Source organism: Bombina bombina, chromosome 9 (genome assembly GCF_027579735.1).
Source record: "Bombina bombina isolate aBomBom1 chromosome 9, aBomBom1.pri, whole genome shotgun sequence".
In the NCBI taxonomy this organism is placed as follows: Eukaryota; Metazoa; Chordata; class Amphibia; order Anura; family Bombinatoridae; genus Bombina; species Bombina bombina.
In genome coordinates, this window is record NC_069507.1 from 57,051,427 (window position 1) to 57,071,434 (window position 20,008).

The 20,008-nt window shown below is 43.1% G+C and overlaps 1 protein-coding gene across 9 annotated transcripts in view; it reads left to right on the top strand.

Moving 5' to 3' along the window:
• Nucleotides 1–20,008, top strand: part of KCNMA1 (potassium calcium-activated channel subfamily M alpha 1) — a 940,359-nt gene that overhangs the window by 629,536 nt on the left and 290,815 nt on the right. For all 9 annotated transcript variants that reach the window (XM_053692132.1, XM_053692131.1, XM_053692126.1 and 6 more), the window contains exons 11-14: nucleotides 13,975–14,080; nucleotides 15,454–15,536; nucleotides 16,851–16,920; nucleotides 18,447–18,602. In XM_053692132.1, the coding sequence (XP_053548107.1) occupies nucleotides 13,975–14,080; nucleotides 15,454–15,536; nucleotides 16,851–16,920; nucleotides 18,447–18,602 (415 nt within the window). The remainder of the gene's footprint in view (nucleotides 1–13,974; nucleotides 14,081–15,453; nucleotides 15,537–16,850; nucleotides 16,921–18,446; nucleotides 18,603–20,008) is intronic.

Below are 20,008 nucleotides of genomic sequence, written 5' to 3' on the forward strand. Positions count from 1 at the left end.
CAGCACTGGATGAAAGATGCAAGGGTCTGTCAGGAGTCCAGAAACTCATTGACCTTTTATACACACACACTAATTACAAGCAAACAGATCACAGGTGAGGATGGTTAACTTTAATAGCCATTTAAACCCCTTTGTGTCAACTTGTGTGCATGTTATCAGGCCAAAATCACCAGCGTATGTAAACTTTTGATCAGGGTCATTTGGGTAGTTTCTGTTGTCATTATGATTTAAAAAGAGTAAACACAGTTGATTGATCATAAATGGCTTCAGCCAAACACTAACCATGAGTGAAAGAAAAGTTTTTGTGTTATCATACATATTCTCTGAAAAATGGCCAATAAATCATAAATTCTGCCAGGGTATGTAAACTTATGAGCACAACTGTATATGTATATATACACATACAAATGTATATATACATATATACATACATACAGATATTTAACATGTATATATATATATGCATACAGAGAGAGAAGCGCTCTAACAGGAACGAACAACAGCTCATCAGCTAGTTCTCTGGCGATCTACCACCTGAAGCAGCCTCTTTTTAACCAGTGTGCCTTTACATTGGAAAAATATCCTGAAGCATATCAGTCTGATCCCGCCTGTTAAGGGCAATCCTCCTTTGAACAAGGAACATGACAACCCCAGACGATCGTTTCGGCCTCCTATGGACCTCGTCAGTGAAGAGCAGCCACATTCCTCTAAGCAAGCACTGGTCAAGGAGTCCATATCTGGGTGCCCCTACCACCTATAGGGAGACTTCCCCAGGGTCATAATTAATTTACATACAGAGAGAGAAGCGCTCTAACAGGAACGAACAGCTCATCAGCTAGTTCTCTGGCGATCTACCACCTGGAGCACCCTCTTTTTCACAAGTGTGCCTTTACATTGGAAAAATATCCTGAAGCATATCAGTCTGATCCTGCCTGTTAAGGTCAGTCTAGCCCCAAATACCAGGCAATTCTCCTTTGAACAAGACAACCCCAGACGATCATTTCGGCTTTCTATGGGCCTCGTCAGTGAGGTGCAGCCACATTCCTCTAAGCAAGCACTGGTCAAGGAGTCCATATCTGGTTGCCCCTACCACCCATAGGGAGACTTCCCCAGGGTCATAATTAATTTGCATACAGAGAGAGAAGCGCTCTAACAGGAACGAACAACAGCTTATCAGCTAGTTCTCGGGCGATCTACCACCTGCATCAGCCTCTTTTTGACCAGTGTGCCTTAACATTGGAAAAATATCCTGAAGCATATCAGTCTGATCCCGCCTGTTAAGGTCAGTCCAGCCCCGAAATACCAGGCATTTCTCCTTTGAACAAGGAACATGATAACCCTAGACAATTGTTTCAGCCTCCTACGGGCATCGTCAGTGAGGTGCAGCCACATTCCTCTAAGCAAGCACTGGTCAAGGAGTCCATATCTGGTTGCCCCTAAAACCCAAAGGGAGACTTCCCCAGGGTCATAATTAATTTGCATACAGAGAGAGAAGCGCTCTAACGGGAACGAACAACAGCTCATCAGCTAGTTTTCTGGCGATTTACCACCTGGAGCAGCCTCTTTTTGACCAGTGTGCCTTTACATTGGAAAATTATTCTGAAGCATATCAGTCTGATCCCGCCTGTTAAGGTCAGTCCAGCCCCGAAATACCAGGCAATTCTCCTTTGAACAAGAAACATGACAACCCTAGACAATCGTTTCAGCCTTCTATGGGCCTTGTCAGTGAGGTGCAGCCACATTCCTCTAAGCAAGCACTGGTCAAGGAGTCCATATCTGGTTGCCCCTAAAACCCATAGGGAGACTTCCCCAGGGTCATAATTAATTTGCATACAGAGAGAGAAGCGCTCTAACGGGAACGAACAACAGCTCATCAGCTAGTTTTCTGGCGATTTACCACCTGGAGCAGCCTCTTTTTGACCAGTGTGCCTTTACATTGGAAAAATATTCTGAAGCATATCAGTCTGATCCCGCCTGTTAAGGTCAGTCCAGCCCTGAAATACCAGGCAATTCTCCTTTGAACAAGAAACATGACAACCCTAGACAATCGTTTCAGCCTTCTATGGGCCTTGTCAGTGAGGTGCAGCCACATTCCTCTAAGCAAGCACTGGTCAAGGAGTCCATATCTGGTTGCCCCTACCACCCATAGGGAGACTTCCCCAGGGTCATGATTAATTTGCATACAGAGAGAGAAGCGCTCTAACGGGAACGAACAACAGCTCATCAGCTAGTTCTCTAGCGATTTACCACCTGGAGCAGCCTCTTTTTGACCAGTGTGCCTTTACATTGGAAAAATATTCTGAAGCATATCAGTCTGATCCCGCCTGTTAAGGTCAGTCCAGCCCCGAAATACCAGGCAATTCTCCTTTGAACAAGAAACATGACAACCCTAGACAATCGTTTCAGCCTTCTATGGGCCTTGTCAGTGAGGTGCAGCCACATTCCTCTAAGCAAGCACTGGTCAAGGAATCCATATCTGATTGCCCCTACCACCCATAGGGAGACTTCCCCAGGGTCATAATTCATTTGCATACAGAGAGAGAAAGGCTCTAACAGTAACGAACAACAGCTCATCAGCTAGTTTTCTGGCGATTTACCACCTGGAGCAGCCTCTTTTTGACCAGTGTGCCTTTACATTGGAAAAATAGCCTGAAGCATATCAGTCTGATCCCGCCTGTTAAGGTCAGTCCAGCCCCAAAATACCAGGCAATTCTCCTTTGAACAAGACAACCCCAGACGATCGTTTCGTCCTCCTATGGACCTTGTCAATGAGGTGCAGCCACATTCCTCTGAGCAAGCACTGGTCAAGGAGTCCATATCTGGTTGCCCCTATCACCCATAGGGAGACTTCCCCAGGGTCATAATTAATTTGCATACAGAGAGAGAAGCGCTCTAACAGGAATGAACAACAGCTCATCAGCTAGTTCTCTGGCATTCTACCACCTGGAGCAGCCTCTTTTTGACCAGTGTGCCTTTACATTGGAAAAATATCCTGAAGCATATCAGTCTGATCCCGCCTGTTAAGGTCAGTCCAGCCCCGAAATACCAGGCAATTCTCCTTTGAACAAGGAACATGATAACCCTAGACAATTGTTTCAGCCTGCTACGGGCCTCGTCAGTGAGATGCAGCCATATTCCTCTAAGCAAGCAAAGGTCATGGAGTCCATATCTGGTTGCCCCCACCACCCAAAGGGAGACTTCCCCAGGGTCATAATTAATTTGCATACAGAGTCTGATCCCGCCTGTTAAGGTCAGTCCAGCCCTGAAATACCAGGCAATTCTCCTTTGAACAAGGAACATGATAACCCCAGAATATCGCTTCGGCCTCATCAGTGAGGTACAGCCACATTCCTCTAAGCAAGCACTGGTCAAGGAGTCCATATCTGGTTGCTCCTACCACCCATAGGGAGACTTCCCCAGGGTCATAATTAATTTGCATACAGAGAGAGAAGCGCTCTAACAGGAACGAACAACAGCTCATCAGCTAGTTCTCTGGCGATCTACCACCTGGAGCAGCCTCTTTTTCACCAGTGTGCCTTTACATTGGAAAAATATCCTGAAGCATATCAGTTTTGATCCCGCCTGTTAGGGTCAGTCCAGCCCCGAAATACCAGGCAATTCTCCTTTGAACAAGGAACATGACAACCCTAGGCAATCGTTTCAGCCTCCTATGGGCCTTATCAGTGAGATGCAGCCACAATCCTCTCAGCAAGCACTGGTCAAGGAGTCCATATCTGGTTGCCCCTACCACCTATAGGGAGACTTCCCCAGGGTCATAATTAATTTGCATACAGAGAGAGAAGCGCTCTAACAGGAACGAACAACTGCTCATCAGCTAGTTCTCTGGCAATCTACCACCTGGAGCAGTCTGTTTTTGACCAGTGAGCCTTTACATTGGAAAAATATCCTGAAGCATATCAGTCTGATCCTGCCTGTTAAGGTCAGTCCAGCCCCGAAATACCAGGCATTTCTCCTTTGAACAAGGAACATGACAACCCTAGACAATCGTTTCAGCCTCCTATGGGCCTTGTCAGTGAGGTGAAGCCACATTCCTCTAAGCAAGCACTGGTTAAGGAGTCCATATCTGGTTTCCCATACCACCCATAGGGAGACTTTCCCAGGGTCATAATTAATTTGTATACAGAGAGAGAAGCACTCTGACAGGAACGAAGAACAGCTCATCAGCTAGTTCTCTGGCGATCTACCACCTGGAGCAGCCTCTTTTTGACCAGTGTGCCTTTACATTGGAAAAATATCCTGAAGCATATCAGTCTGAATCAGTGTGAATATAGAGTCACAATTGTAAGCTCTTTACTTTATTAAAAGTGGAGCAAAATATTCCAAGGATTTGGTAAATGTACTATACTCGCACTATTTTAAAATAATGTTTTAAATAATGTTTCAAATGTATTCAGATGCCGGCATCAATTTGCTATGATTGATATTGTATTAACTATTAGAAGGATTTTCTCTGTGTAGGAATAAATTATATAATTTTTAAAGAAATCTTTATAAAGAAATCTTTCATTTGTTTTACCTTGTAAATCCATTGGGTATCGACAAGGGTGAAGGTAGTCAGACTAATAAATCATTTAACCACCAACAGTAATTAACACTTAAAGACAACACGCTTTTAGGTTGAATCCACTATCAGTATTGTTTGGGAAATTGTAGGTTCCCAAATTATGAAAACCCTAATTAGGGACCTTATTAGGATTATAAAATATCTTTGTAACACAAAGTAAATTTTATATTATATCTTTTAAGACTTGCAGCTATTTACAGCGCTATCCCACTCTTCCATTTTTGTTTCTACTTTTTAAGGTGATATTTTTTCGAGGTTACATCACCTTTGGGATTAGCATAGAGTCAGAGTGTAGAATCTTTGTATAACTCTTTCGTTTTTACAGTTTATAATTAATTTGCATACAGAGAGAGAAGCGCTCTAACAGGAACGAACAACAGCTCATCAGCTAGTTCTCGGGCGATCTACCACCTGCATCAGCCTCTTTTTGACCAGTGTGCCCTTACATTGGAAAAATATCCTGAAGCATATCAGTCTGATCCCGCCTGTTAAGGTCAGTCCAGCCCCGAAATACCAGGCAATTCTCCTTTGAACAAGGAACACGATAACCCTAGACAATCGTTTCAGCCTGTTACGGGCCTCGGCAGTGAGATGCAGCCATATTCCTCTAAGCAAGCAAAGGTCATGGAGTCCATATCTGGTTGCCCCTACCACCCAAAGGGAGACTTCTCCAGGGTCATAATTAATTTGCATACAGAGAGAGAAGCGCTCTAACGAGAACGAACAACAGCTCATCAGCTAGTTCTCTGGCGATTTACCACCTGGAGCAGCCTCTTTTTGACCAGTGTGCCTTTACATTGGAAAAATATCCTGAAGTATGCATATCAGTCTGATCCCGCCTGTTAGGGTCAGTCCAGTACCGAAATAACAGGCAATTCTCCTTTGAACAAGGAACATGACAACCCAAGACAATCGTTTCAGCCTTCTATGGGCCTCGTCAGTGAGGTGCAGCCACATTCCTCTAAGCAAGCACTTGTCAAGGAGTCCATATCTGGTTGCCCGTACCACCCATAGAGAGACTTCCCCAGAGTCATTATTAATATGCATACAGAGAGAGAAGCGCTCTAACAGGAACGAACAACAGCTCATCAGCTAGTTCTCTGGCAATCTACCACCTGGAGCAGCCTCTTTTTGACCAGTGTGCCTTTACATTGGAAAAATATCCTGAAGCATATCAGTCTGATCCCGCCTGTTAAGGTCAGTCCAGCCCCGAAATACCAGGCAACTCTCCTTTGAACAAGGAACATGACAACCCTAGACGATCGTTTCAGCCACCTATGGGTCTCATCAGTGAGGTGCAGCCACATTCCTTTAAGCAAGCACTGGTCAAGGAGTCCATATCTGGTTGCCCCTACCACCCATAGGGAGACTTCCCCAGGGTCATAATTAATTTGCATACAGAGAGAGAAGTGCTCTGACAGGAACGAACAACAGCCCATCAGCTAGTTCTCTGGCTATCTACCACCTGGAGCAGCCTCTTTTTGACCAGTGTGCCTTTACATTGGAAAAATATTCTGAAGCATATCAGTCTGATCTCAGCTGTTAAAACAAGTCTAGCACCGAAATACCAGGCGATTCTCCTTTGAACAAGGAACATGACAACCCCATACGATCGTTTCGGACTCCTATGAGCCTTGTCAGTGAAGTGCAGCCACATTTCTCTAAGTAAGCACTGGTCAAGGAGTCCATATCTGGTTGCCCCTACCACCCATAGGGAGACTTCCCCAGGGTCATAATTAATTTTTATACAGAGAGAGAAGCGCTCTAACAGGAACGAACAACAGCTCATCAGGTAGTTTTCTGGCAATTTACCACCTGGAGCAGCCTCTTTTTGACCAGTGTGCCTTTACATTGGAAAAATAGCCTGAATCATATCAGTCTGATCCCGCCTGTTGACGTCAGTCCAGCCCCGAAATACCAAGCAATTCTTCTTTGAACAAGGAACATGACAACCCCAGACGATCGTTTCGGCCTCCTATGGACCTTGTCAGTGAGGAGCAGCCACATTACATTGGAAAAATATCCTGAAGCATATCAGTCTGATCCCGCCTGTTAAGGTCAGTCCAGCCCCGAAATACCAGGCAATTCTCCTTTGAACAAGGAACATGATAACCCCAAACGATTGCTTCAGCCTCGTCAGTGAGGTGCAGCAACATTCATCTAAGCAAGCACTGGTCAAGGAGTCCATATCTGGTTGCCCCTACCACCCATAGGGAGACTTCCCCAGGGTCATAATTAATTTGCATTCAGAGAGAGAAGCGCTCTAACGGGAACGAACAACAGCTCATCAGCTAGTTCTCTGGCGATCTACCACCTGGAGCAGTCTCTTTTTGACCAGTGTGCCTTTACATTGGAAAAATATCCTGAAGCATATCAGTCTGATCCCGCCTGTTAAGGTCAGTCCAGCCCCGAAAAACCAGGCATTTCTCCTTTGAACAAGGAACATGACAACCCCAGACGATCGTTTCGGCCTCCTATGGGCCTTGTCAGTGAAGTGCAGCCACATTTCTCTAAGTAAGCACTGGTCAAGGAGTCCATATCTGGTTGCCCCTACCACCCATAGGGAGACTTCCCCAGGGTCATAATTAATTTTTATACAGAGAGAGAAGCGCTCTAACAGGAACGAACAATAGCTCATCAGGTAGTTTTCTGGCAATTTACCACCTGGAGCAGCCTCTTTTTGACCAGTGTGCCTTTACATTGGAAAAATAGCCTGAATCATATCAGTCTGATCCCGCCTGTTGACGTCAGTCCAGCCCCGAAATACCAGGCAATTCTTCTTTGAACAAGGAACATGACAACCCCAGACGATCATTTCGGCCTCCTATGGACCTTGTCAGTGAGGAGCAGCCACATTCCTCTAAACAAGCACTGGTCAAGGAGTCCATATCTGGTTGCCCCTTTCACCCATAGGGAGACTTCCCCAGGGTCATAATTAATTTGCATACAGAGAGAGAAGCGCTCTAACAGGAACGAACAACAGCTCATCAGCTAGTTCTCTGGCGATCTAACACCTGGAGCAGCCTCTTTTTGACCAGTGTGCCTTTACATTGGAAAAATATCCTGAAGCATATCAGTCTGAACCCGCTTGTTTAGGTCAGTCCAGCCCCGAAATACCAAGCAATTCTCCTTTGAACAAAGAACATGACAACCCCAGACGATCGTTTCGGCCTCCTAGGAGCCTCCTCGGTGAAATGCAGCTACATTCCTCTCAGCAAGCACTGGTCAAGAAGTCCATATCTGGTTGCCCCTACAACCTATAGGGAGACTTCCCCAGGGTCATAATTAATTTGCATACAGAGAGAGAAGCGCTCTAACAGGAACGAACAACAGCTCATCAGCTAGTTCGCTGGCGTTCTACCACCTGGAGTAGCCTCTTTTTGACCAGTGTGCCTTTACATTGGAAAAATATCCTGTAGCATATCAGTCTGATCCCGCCTGTTAAGGTCAGTCCAGCCCTGAAATACCAGGCAATTCTCCTTTGAACAAGGAACATGATAACCCCAAACGATTACTTCAGCCTCGTCAGTGAGGTGCAGCCACATTCCTCTAAGCAAGCACTGTGCCTTTACATTGGAAAAATATCCTGAAGCATATCAGTCTGAACCCGCTTGTTTAGGTCAGTCCAGCCCCGAAATACCAAGCAATTCTCCTTTGAACAAAGAACATGACAACCCCAGACGATCGTTTCGGCCTCCTAGGAGCCTCCTCGGTGAAATGCAGCTACATTCCTCTCAGCAAGCACTGGTCAAGAAGTCCATATCTGGTTGCCCCTACAACCTATAGGGAGACTTCCCCAGGGTCATAATTAATTTGCATACAGAGAGAGAAGCGCTCTAACGGGAACGAACAACAGCTCATCAGCTAGTTCTCTGGCGATCTACCACCTGGAGCAGTCTCTTTTTGACCAGTGTGCCTTTACATTGGAAAAATATCCTGAAGCATATCAGTCTGATCCCGCCTGTTAAGGTCAGCCAAGCCCCGAAAAACCAGGCATTTCTCCTTTAAACAAGGAACATGACAACCCTAGACGATCGTTTCAGCCTCCTATGGGCCTCGTCAGTGAGGTGCAGCCACATTCCTCTAAGCAAGCACTGGTCAAGGAGTCCATATCTGGTTGCCCCTACCACCCATAGGGAGACTTCTCAAGGGTCATAATTAATTTGTATACAGAGAGAGAAGCACTCTGACAGGAACGAAGAACAGCTCATCAGCTAGTTCTCTGGCGATCTACCACCTGGAGCAGCCTCTTTTTGACCAGTGTGCCTTTACATTGGAAAAATACCCTGAAGCATATCAGTCTGAATCAGTGTGAATATAGAGTCACAATTGTAAGCTTGTTACTTTATTAAAAGTGGAGCAAAATATTCCAAGGATTTGGTAAATGTACTATACTAGCACTATTTTAAAATAATGTTTTAAATAATGTTTCAAATGTATTCAAGATGCCGTCATCAATTTGCTATGATTGATATTGTATTAACTATTAGAAGGATTTTCTCTGTGTAGGAATAAATTATATAATTTTTAAAGAAATCTTTATAAAGAAATCTTTCATTTGTTTTACCTTGTAAAAACATTGGGTATCGACAAGGGTGAAGGTAGTCAGACTAATAAATCATTTAACCACCAACAGTAATTAACACTTAAAAACAGAGAAACACGCTTTTAGGTTGAATCCACTATCAGTATTGTTTGGGAAATTGTAGGTTCCCAAATTATGAGAACCCTAATTAGGGACCTTATTAGGATTATAAAATATCTTTGTAACACAAAGTAAATTTTATATTACATCTTTTAAGACTCGCAGCTATTTACAGCGCTATCCCACTCTTCCATTTTTGTTTCTAGTTTTTAAGGTGATATTTTTTCGAGGTTACATCACCTTTGGGATTAGCATAGAGTCAGAGTGTAGAATCTTTGTATAACTCTTTCTTTTTTACAGTTCATAATTAATTTGCATACAGAGAGAGAAGCGCTCTAACAGGAACGAACAACAGCTCATCAGCTAGTTCTCGGGCGATCTACCACCTGCATCAGCCTCTTTTTGACCAGTGTGCCTTTACATTGGAAAAATATCCTGAAGAATATCAGTCTGATCCTGCCTGTTAAGGTCAGTCCAGCCCCTAAATACCAGGCAATTCTCCTTTGAACAAGGAACATGATATCCCTAGACAATCGTTTCAGCCTGCTACGGGCCTCGTCAGTGAGGTACAGCCATATTCCTCTAAGCAAGCACAGGTCATGGAGTCCATATCTGGTTGCCCCTACAACCCATAGGGAGACTTCCCCAGGGTCATAATTAATTTGCATACAGAGAGAGAAGCGCTCTAACGAGAATGAACAACAGCTCATTAGCTAGTTCTCTGGCGATTTACCACCTGGAGCAGCCTCTTTTTGACCAGTGTGCCTATACATTGGAAAAATATCCTGAAGCATATCAGTCTGATCTCGGCTGTTAAGGCAAGTCTAGCACCGAAATACCAGGCGATTCTCCTTTGAACAAGGAACATGACAACCCCAGACGATCGTTTCGGCCTCTTATGGGCCTCGTCAGTGAGATGCAGCCACATTTCTCTAAGTAAGCACTGGTCAAGGAGTCCATATCTGGTTGCCCCTACAACCCATAGGGAGACTTCCCCTGGGTCATAATTAATTTGCATACAGAGAGAGAAGCGCTGTAACAGGAACGAACAATAGCTCATCAGCTAGTTTTCTGGCGATTTACCACCTGGAGCAGCCTCTTTTTGACCAGTGTGCCTTTACATTGGAAAAATAGCCTGAAGCATATCAGTCTGATCCCGCCTGTTAACGTCAGTCCAGCCCCGAAATACCAGGCAATTCTCCTTTGAACATTGACAACCCCAGACGATCGTTTCGGCCTCCTATGGACCTTGTCAGTGAGGTGCAGCCACATTCCTCTAAGCAAGCACTGGTCAAGGAGTCCATATCTAGTTGCCCCTTTCACCCCTAGGGAGACTTCCCCAGGGTCATAATTAATTTGCATACAGAGAGAGAAGCGCTCTAACAGGAATGAACAACAGCTCATCAGCTAGTTCTCTGGCGTTCTACCACCTGGAGCAGCCTCTTTTTGACCAGTGTGCCTTTACATTGGAAAAATATCCTGTAGCATATCATTCTGATCCCGCCTGTTAAGGTCAGTCCAGCCCTGAAATACCAGGCAATTCTCCTTTGAACAAGAAACATGATAACCCCAGACTATTGCTTCGGCCTCGTCAGTGAGGTGCAGCCACATTCCTCTTAGCAAGCACTGGTCAAGGAGTCCATATCTGGTTGCCCCTACCACCCATAGGGAGACTTCCCCAGGGTCATAATTAATTTGCATACAGAGAGAGAAGCGCTCTAACAGGAACGAACAACAGCTCATCAGCTAGTTCTCTGGCGATCTACCATCTGGAGAAGCCTCTTTTTGACCAGTGTGCCTTTACATTGGAAAAATATCCTGAAGCATATCAGTCTGAACCCGCTTGTTTAGGTCAGTCCAGCCCCGAAATACCAAGCAATTCTCCTTTGAACAAAGAACATGACAACCCCAGACGATCGTTTCAGCCTCCTAGGACCCTCCTCAGTGAGATGCAGCTACATTCCTCTAAGCAAGCACTGGTCAAGGAGTCCATATCTGGTTGCCCCTACCACCCATAGGGAGACTTCCCCAGGGTCATAATTAATTTGCATACAGAGAGAGAAGCGCTCTAACAGGAACGAACAACAGCTCATCAGCTAGTTCTCTGGCGTTCTACCACCTGGAGCAGCCTCTTTTTGACCAGTGTGCCTTTACATTGGAAAAATATCCTGTAGCATATCAGTCTGATCCCACCTGTTAAGGTCAGTTCAGCCCCGAAATACCAGGCAATTCTCCTTTGATCAAGGAACATAACAACCCCAGACGATCGTTTCGGCCTCCTATGGGCCTCGTCAGTGAGGTGCAGCCACGTTCCTCTAAGCAAGCACTGGTCAAGGAGTCCATATCTGGTTGCCTCTACCACCCATAGGGAGACTTCCCCAGGGTCATAATTTGCATACAAAGAGAGAAGCGCTCTAACAGGAACGAACAGCAGCTCATCAGCTAGTTCTCTGGCGATCTACCACTTGGAGCAGCCTCTTTTTGACCAGTGTGCTTTTACATTGGAAAAATATCCTAAAGCATACCAGTCTGATTCCGCCTGTTAAAGTCAGTCCAGCCCCGAAATACCAGCCAATTCTCCTCTGAACAAGAAACATGACAACCCTAGACGATCGTTTCGGCCTCTTATGGACCTCCTCAGTGAGATGCAGTTATATTCCTCTAAGCAAGCACTGGTCAAGGAGTCCATATCTCGTTGCCCCAACCACCCATAGGGAGACTTCCCCAGGGTCATAATTATTTTGCATACAGAGAGAAGAGCGCTCTAACAGGAACGAACAACAGCTCATCAGCTAGTTCTCTGGCGATCTACCACCTGGAGCAGTCTCTTTTTGACCAGTGTGCCTTTACATTGAACAGACCAGCCCCGAAATACCAGGCAATTCTCCTTTGAACAATGAACATGACAACCCCAGACAATCGTTTCGGCCTTCTATGGGCCTTGTCAGTGAGATGCAACCACATTCTTCTAAGCAAGCACTGGTCAAGGAATCCATATCTGGTTGCCCCTACCACCCATAGGAAGACTTCCCCAGGATCATAATTAATTTGCATACAGAGAGAAGCGCTATAACAGGAACAAACAACAGCTCATCAGCTAGTTCTCTGGCAATCTACCACCTGGAGCAATCTCTTTTTGACCAGTGTGCCTTTACATGCCTAAAATATCCTCAAGCTGGTTAGTCCAGCCCCATAACACCAGGCAATTCTCCTTTGAACAAGGAACATGACAACCCCAAATGATCATTTTGGCCTCCTATGGGCCTCATCAGTGAGGTGCAGCCACATTCCTCTAAGAAAGCACTGGTCAAGGAGTCCATATCTGGTTGCCCCTACCACCCATAGGGAGACTTCCGCAGGGTCATTATTAATTTGCATACAGAGAGAGAAGCGCTCTAACAGGAACGAACAACAGCTCATCGGCTAGTTTTCTGGCGATCTATTTCGGGGCTGGACCGACCTTAACTGGCGGGATCAGACTGATATGCTTGAGGATAGTTTTCCAATGTGAATAGCACACTGGTCTAAAAGAGGCTGCTCCAGGTAGAACTAGTTGATGAACTGTTGTTTGTTCCTGTTAGAGCGCTTCTGTATGCAAATTAATTATGACCCTGGGGAAGTCTCCCTATGGGTAATAGGGGCAACCAAATATGGACTCCTTGCCCAGTGTTGCTTAGAGTAAAGTGGCTGCACCTCACTGATGAGGCCCATAATAGGCCGAAACAATCGTCTGGGGTTGTTATGTTCCTTGTTCAAAGGAGCATTGCATTGTATTTAGGGGCTGGACCGACCTTAACTGGCAGGACCATACTCATATGCTTCAGGATAGATTTCCAATGTGAAAATCACACTGGTCTAAAAGAGGCTGCTCCAGGTGGTAAATCGCCAGAGAACTAGCTGATGAGCTGTTATTCGTTCCTGTTAGAGCGCTTCTCTCTTCTGTATGCAAATTAATTATGACCCTGGGGAAGTCTCCCTGTGGGTGATAGGGGCAACCAGATATGGACTCCTTGCCCAGTGTTGCTTAGTGGAATGTGGCTGTATTTCACTGATGAGGCCCATAATAGGCCGAAATGCTCGTCTGGGGTTGTCATGTTCCTTGTTCAAAGGAGAATTGCCTGGTATTTCGGGGCTGGACCGACCTTAACTGGCAGGATCAGACTCATATGCTTCAGGATAGTTTTCCAATGTGAAAAGCACACTGGTCTAAAAGAGGCTGCTCCAGGTGGTAAATTGCCAGAGAACTAGCTGATGAGCTGTTGTTCGTTCCTGTTAGAGCGCTTCTCTCTTCTGTATGCAAATATATATATATATTATAGCCCTTTCCAGTCAAACACCTTGTCAAATACTGTATACTTTTGAACCCTTATAACTTATTTTTTTGAATATTTTTTATCAGATAGTGTTTATATGAGTGTAACTGTTTATTTCAATGTATTTATGTTGTGTTTGGTGCAACTTTTTTTACTCCTTATCCTTAACGCGAGGTCTTCAATCGTGCTAACCCCACAAGAGTAAAAAAAATGAGCGCGCCACTTGTAATCTAGCCCTGTATGTTTTGCTAATACAGCCATGGCTAGTCTTGTCTACCCTTGTAACTAGTCCAGATCGACTCCTTCAAATAAGGCAAGTAGTCAGTGGAGTTTGGCTAATGAAAAACAAATGCAGCAAGACACTATAAATACTTTGTAATTTCAAGGTATTTGTGTTTGTTCATGTATCTGTGTTATGTATTTTACTGCAGCATCTCCCCAAACTTGGAGCTAGAAGCTCTCTTCAAGAGACACTTTACTCAGGTAGAATTTTACCAGGGCTCAGTGCTGAATCCCCATGACCTGGCCAGAGTTAAGGTAAGTTGCTCTGACTGCAAGATGGATGTTTTGTTACATGTGCTGGATATAAACATTTTGGTTATTCTTATTTGGCTAGGTTAGAAGTGGAAAACATAAATATTAGTGCTATTGGTTGCTAACATTGCTCTAGTTAACTCAATAGCGCTTTTATTTTTGCACTCATATTACAAGTTGAAAAAAAATATTTTATTATCTCTTGAGTGAAGGTCTAGTGATGGCAAACCTTGGCACTCCAAATGTATCAGAACTACATTTGCCATGATGCTTGACTGGGCTGTAGATGACCTAAGCATCATGGGAAATGTAGTTCTGAAACATCTGGGGCGCCAAGGTTTGTCTTCACTGGTCTAGGGCGTGGATGTTGTATAGTGCGGGTGCATTAAATCCCTCACATAATAAACTTCTATAGGGTACTCTGAAACACTCACGTTAGCTATTGCTTGAGTGCTCATCTGATGAGCTATGCCAATGGTGCACACGTAGTACAGTTCTTTATTTAGATATAAACTATGGTGTTTTATTTAATAATTTCAATACAAAACCAGAGTGTATGAGTAAGAATAGCGCTCCACTTAATGACTGAAGGTTTAGTTTCAGCTTAGCACTCAAGCAATATCCGACCGATGTTAGCATACCCTAGACTTTTGCTAGAGAGCTAAAATATTACTTTTAAATTGTAATATGAGAGCAAAAATAGAAGCTCTATTCATTGCACTCAAGCGTTGTTAGCACTAAATAGCACTAATGTTTTTGTGCCCTACTTGTAATCTAGCCTTTTGTGTTTCTGTCAAACAGACAGACAGACAGACAGTTAGCTATAGATAGATAGATACAGACAGATGGATAGATAGATAAATACAAAAAGACAGATAGATAGATACAGACAGACAGATAGATAGATAGATTAGATAGATAGATAGATATAGAAAGGCAGACAGACATATTGATAGATAGATAGATAGATAGATGATAGATAGATAGATATATAGATATAGACAGACAGACAGGTGAGGGAATAGAATCAGTATGGAATATAATAAACTACCTGTTTAGTTTCAGTCTTGCCAGTATTAAACATACAATGTATTCATCTTGTGTCATAGATCAAAAGATCCAGGTTAACTAAATACACAGCTCAAACAGACTAAAGCCAAATACTTAAAAATACATCTAAGTAAGATAAATAAATACGTAAATTAATATTTCTTTCTTCAAAAATAGCTGGAAAGGCATGTTAGTAATTGGATATATGAGAAATGTTTTGTCATTAGTGAAGAAATGGTTCCAGAATTTTTGAAGGGTTAATCTCATAGGGGTTAGTAAACATTTGACCCACAGCTCTTTTTCATGAAACTCCTATTTACCATCAGATTGAGTCAGCAGATGCTTGCCTGATTCTGGCTAACAAATACTGTGCAGATCCTGATGCTGAAGATGCTTCCAACATTATGAGGTGGGTTTCTGCGATAAGCTTGACTTATTTTGAGCGTTTAATTTAGATCAACAAGCATCCTATTCAAGATTAAGGGCTAGAATACAAGAGTGCTAAATTATTGCTCTCCCGCAAACGGGCAAATTTACCCTTTTGCAGGAGCGCAATAATTAACCAGCCATTACAAGTGGCTGGTTATTGCTACCACGAGCTTGCAGTAGCAATTAGCGCTCCAAAATTAACCAGAGATTAGATCCCTGGTTACTTTTCTAAATGTGCCCCAAATGCCCTCAAAATAGATGGCATTGTTGTTTTTAATAAAAATTAATAAAAAAATTAGCATTAAAAATAAAATCAACTGCACTTGGCAGTTTTTGGGGTCTAAGTGGGGTGTTAGAAAAAAACCCGGCACTGAGACTGTGTGTTCCCATAGACCGCAATGTAAATATATATGTTTATGATTATATAGATATATATTTATGTGTCAATATGTGTATATGCACATATTAACACAGAAATATATATGTTTATAATCATATATATATATATATTTAAAAAATGCTGCCCACCACTGTGCTACTTACCCCGTTCGCTGCGCAAGGTTTTCAGAACCAGGTGTGTATGAAAGCGCGCTCTCGTGAGCGCAATGCTTTCTAGCAAGTTCGCATTGTCTCTTACTTTGCACTAGTATTATAAAGGGGAGCGCTAATATCGCTTGGCCGTAATTGTTTTCAGTGAGTTTTCAAGCTGTGGTGGAGTGATAGTTTTTAAACATAACATCTGTTAACTTATGTAATGTATATCCCAATAGAATATAGTATACACCACAAACCAATATTTTCATATGGAAATTTTGTCCATCAGCCCAAGAAGCAAAAAACTCAAACCAGGGCAATAAGCAGCTGTGTAAAGTCATTGACAAACTGCAGGAAAAAATATTATTATTATGCAAGGGTATTATATGGGATGCTGGAAATTTCAGGGATGTTTGGAACATCAAAATAAAAATGTAATCATTTTGCCAGAAGACTGTCCTCTCTGGCAGTGAAAGTGTTTAAGTGGCCTTTCACATTAGAACGTATTTTGTAAGTATCATAGTTTAGAGACTGGACCTGATTCTAAAGATTTGGTTTTATCTTTTTAGTGTAGTATTAAAGGAAATATTGCTACATTTACCCTGGCAAAATGTAAGACTTAATAAGCTAGGATTCTAAAGAGAATTCTTGTTGTTTACATCTTCCCTATACTTACGTTTACTTTGTCCATCATCCTTTCCTGGGGTGGCAAGTGTCTACAAAACTTTGTGTGTAATGTCTGCCACCTTCTGCTCCTCAGGGTTATTTCAATAAAAAATTATCACCCGAAGATTCGGATCATAACTCAAATGCTGCAATATCACAACAAGGTGAGGTGTGCGGCTGACTTAATGTATACATTTGTCTTATGTCTCTGTTCTTACCGTTTTCCACTGTGACTAACCTGATAGAACGTATGCAAGAAATTTTAGGATTAAAGCAAAATGTGAGTTTTGTTCTTTTTAAACATTTGTACCTAAGCATTTCTACTGTCATGTAAAATACTTATAATGTGAGGATTTCGCTGCTTACACCTGTACAACTGCACAGTGCAAGCCTCAGGGATACCCCTACCCTGCTCCCGCAAGTGAACACCAAAATCTTACAGCAACATGTGAAGTGGTCCAGAGAGTACCCTTGGACCTGGAGCTATGTTCTCAGCCCTAATTCCCTCACTGGCAGAGGCACAGGCAGGGCAATGATCACCGTTTCCCCTGGCCCAAGTCTGATTGGTGGGAGGGGTATCTACACAGTCTGGAAAAGAAATAAGGTTGTATGTGAGAGGAGTCAGATTAGTTTGTTGACTGGGCAGTTTGGGGCAGTAAGTGTTTGGGTAGAGTTGGGTGTTTCTGGGTAGGATTTAAGTTAATTTACTATGGGGCTTTAACTATACATTTTCAGTAGTATAGGTTGCATAAGGTCTTTACCAAAAGAAAGAATCACTCATCCAGGGAGTTAACAACAGCATAATATATGGCTAGTCACCAACACAGGAGCAACCTCTTTTAGCCCAAAATGGGCCTTTCACAGAAATAAAAATATTTGCAGTAAATGTCTTGTCCTACCTGAAAAAGGTCAGTACATGCCTGAAAGGCCAAGTACCCCCCCATGGACGAGAGACATATGTTTGTGAGCCTTGTCATTGGAGTGCATCTGGGCAACTGGTCCGCGTCTGCTTGCTGTGTCCCTCTTAGGGAAACTAGTCCCCGAGGGTCATTATTTAAATGTATAACAAAATAAAGAAGCCCTCAACCAGGAAAAACAAAACATATAAGCTTGTTCTGTGACAATTACCTCACAATCTAACAGAAGACCAAAACTCACATCTATGGTTGCTAGTGCTACTTGTTTTGTGCAGAGATGGACTTTATTAAATGAGACCAGACTGATATACTACAGGAAGATTAGTCTCAGTAAAAGCCATTGTTTGAGCTAAAAAATGGAAGCTCCTGAGATGATGACTTTTTTCCATGACGCAAGTGACAAGACAACTCCCCATGTGGACAAGGTCCACAGAAGTCTGAATCATACATCAGGGGTTGCCATGGCTCTTGTGTAGAAGGGTGTTGCCTGGTATTTTTGGGGAAAGGCACGTTTTGGGCTAAAAGAGGCTACTCCTGATGTGGCATCTAGGCAGAGAATAAGCTATAATGCTTTTTTTTTCATTCCCTGTTTGAGCACCTCCCTTTTTCTTGTTATATATTGCAAAGGTATCGACCAGCTTTTACTGTTTTGGGTGTGTCCAGATTAGACATCAAATTCAAACTAAATTAATACTTATCATTGCTAAAGGAACATTTAATTATATTGATATGCTTAGCACTTATTGTGTGAAACTTTCTTTTATTTCTTTTAGGCCCACCTCCTTAATATCCCCAGCTGGAATTGGAAAGAGGGGGATGATGCTATTTGTCTTGCTGAGCTGAAGCTGGGTTTCATAGCACAGAGCTGCTTAGCCCAGGGTTTATCCACCATGTTGGCTAATCTATTTTCCATGAGGTCCTTTATCAAGGTATACAATGCTTTCACATAGAAAGATATCCATCTGCAATGTCCCCAGTATCAAAATCTCACATTCTGTATAGAGCTTCAAAATGCTGTGAGCTAATACAGCTCTGCTTGCAATGTCCGCCTAAAATAGGAGTTCAGGTGACAGTTAAAGGGACGTGAAAGACAAAATAAGCATGCTTCAAAAAGACCATGCAATTTTTAGAGACTTTTCAATTTCCTATTATTTCTATAATCAAATGTATTATTATTAACTTTTTTTAAGCAGCAATCCTCAGCAGCAGTGCACTACTGGGAGCTAGCTGATGGTTAGTGGCTACACTTATATTCCTTTCGTCATTGATTTACTAGATGTGCTCAGGGAGCTCGCAGTAACACATTGCTGTTTTGAGGCTGAATTTTTATATTTAACCCCTTTGCTAGGGTTAAACAAAGGTTATATGCAAGCAATAGTGCAATAATAAAATGTTCTAAAGCTTTAACCCCTTAATGGAAGTAGGTACTTTGGCTAGCGTACCCTGTTGGTGTAGTAGCTACGTCCAACCTTCTCCGTCCAACCTTATCCCTCATGCTGCGGTCCCTGCTGTCATCTCTGAGAGGAAGAAGGAATCTTTCTTCATATGGTAACGGAGCGCTGACAGTGCTCCTGTTACCATATGCAGCAGATCACAGATGAAAACAGTGACACTCATGTATCACTGTTTGCATCTGCTTGCGGGGATGCCGTGGGTTGTGTGGGAGGAAAGGAGAGAGGCGTGCGGCGCATCACAGGAGGGGGAAGGAAGGGGAGATTCCCTACCTACCGAAGAAAAAAATGTATGGTGAGGGAGGGTTTCACCAATAATGAAAAAGGGTGAAGGCAGTTGGAAGTTTTTTTTTCCAGCAATTGGTTCAGGGTGACGGGGGGGTCACTGCACTACAAAAAAGCTTTTTTTTAAAAAAAAATAAATAGTAAAAAAATATATATATATTAAAAATACAATTGGGAACTGGCAGACAGCTGCCAGTACTTAAGATGGCGGCACCTAGTAAGGAGGGGAGGGTTAGAGAGCTGTTTGGGGGGATCAGGGAAGGGGGGTAGGTTAGGAGGCTTCCATACACTAAGTACATTTAAAAAATATATTAAAAAACAAACAAACAACTTTCTCTAAACCGCATACTAGCAGACTGTCTTCCAGTACTTAAGATGGTGGTGACCAGGGTGTGAGGGAGGAAAGAGAGCTGTTTGAGAGGGATCAGGTAGGGATCAGGGATTGAGAGGTGTCAAGTAGGAGGGTAATCACTACACTAAAGCTAAAATTAACCTTACAAGCTACCTGATTAACCCATCACTACCGTGAATTTCAGAAGTTTTGTGCGCAACTGCAATTAGCAGCCTTCTAATTGCCAAAAACAATGGCAAAGCCATGC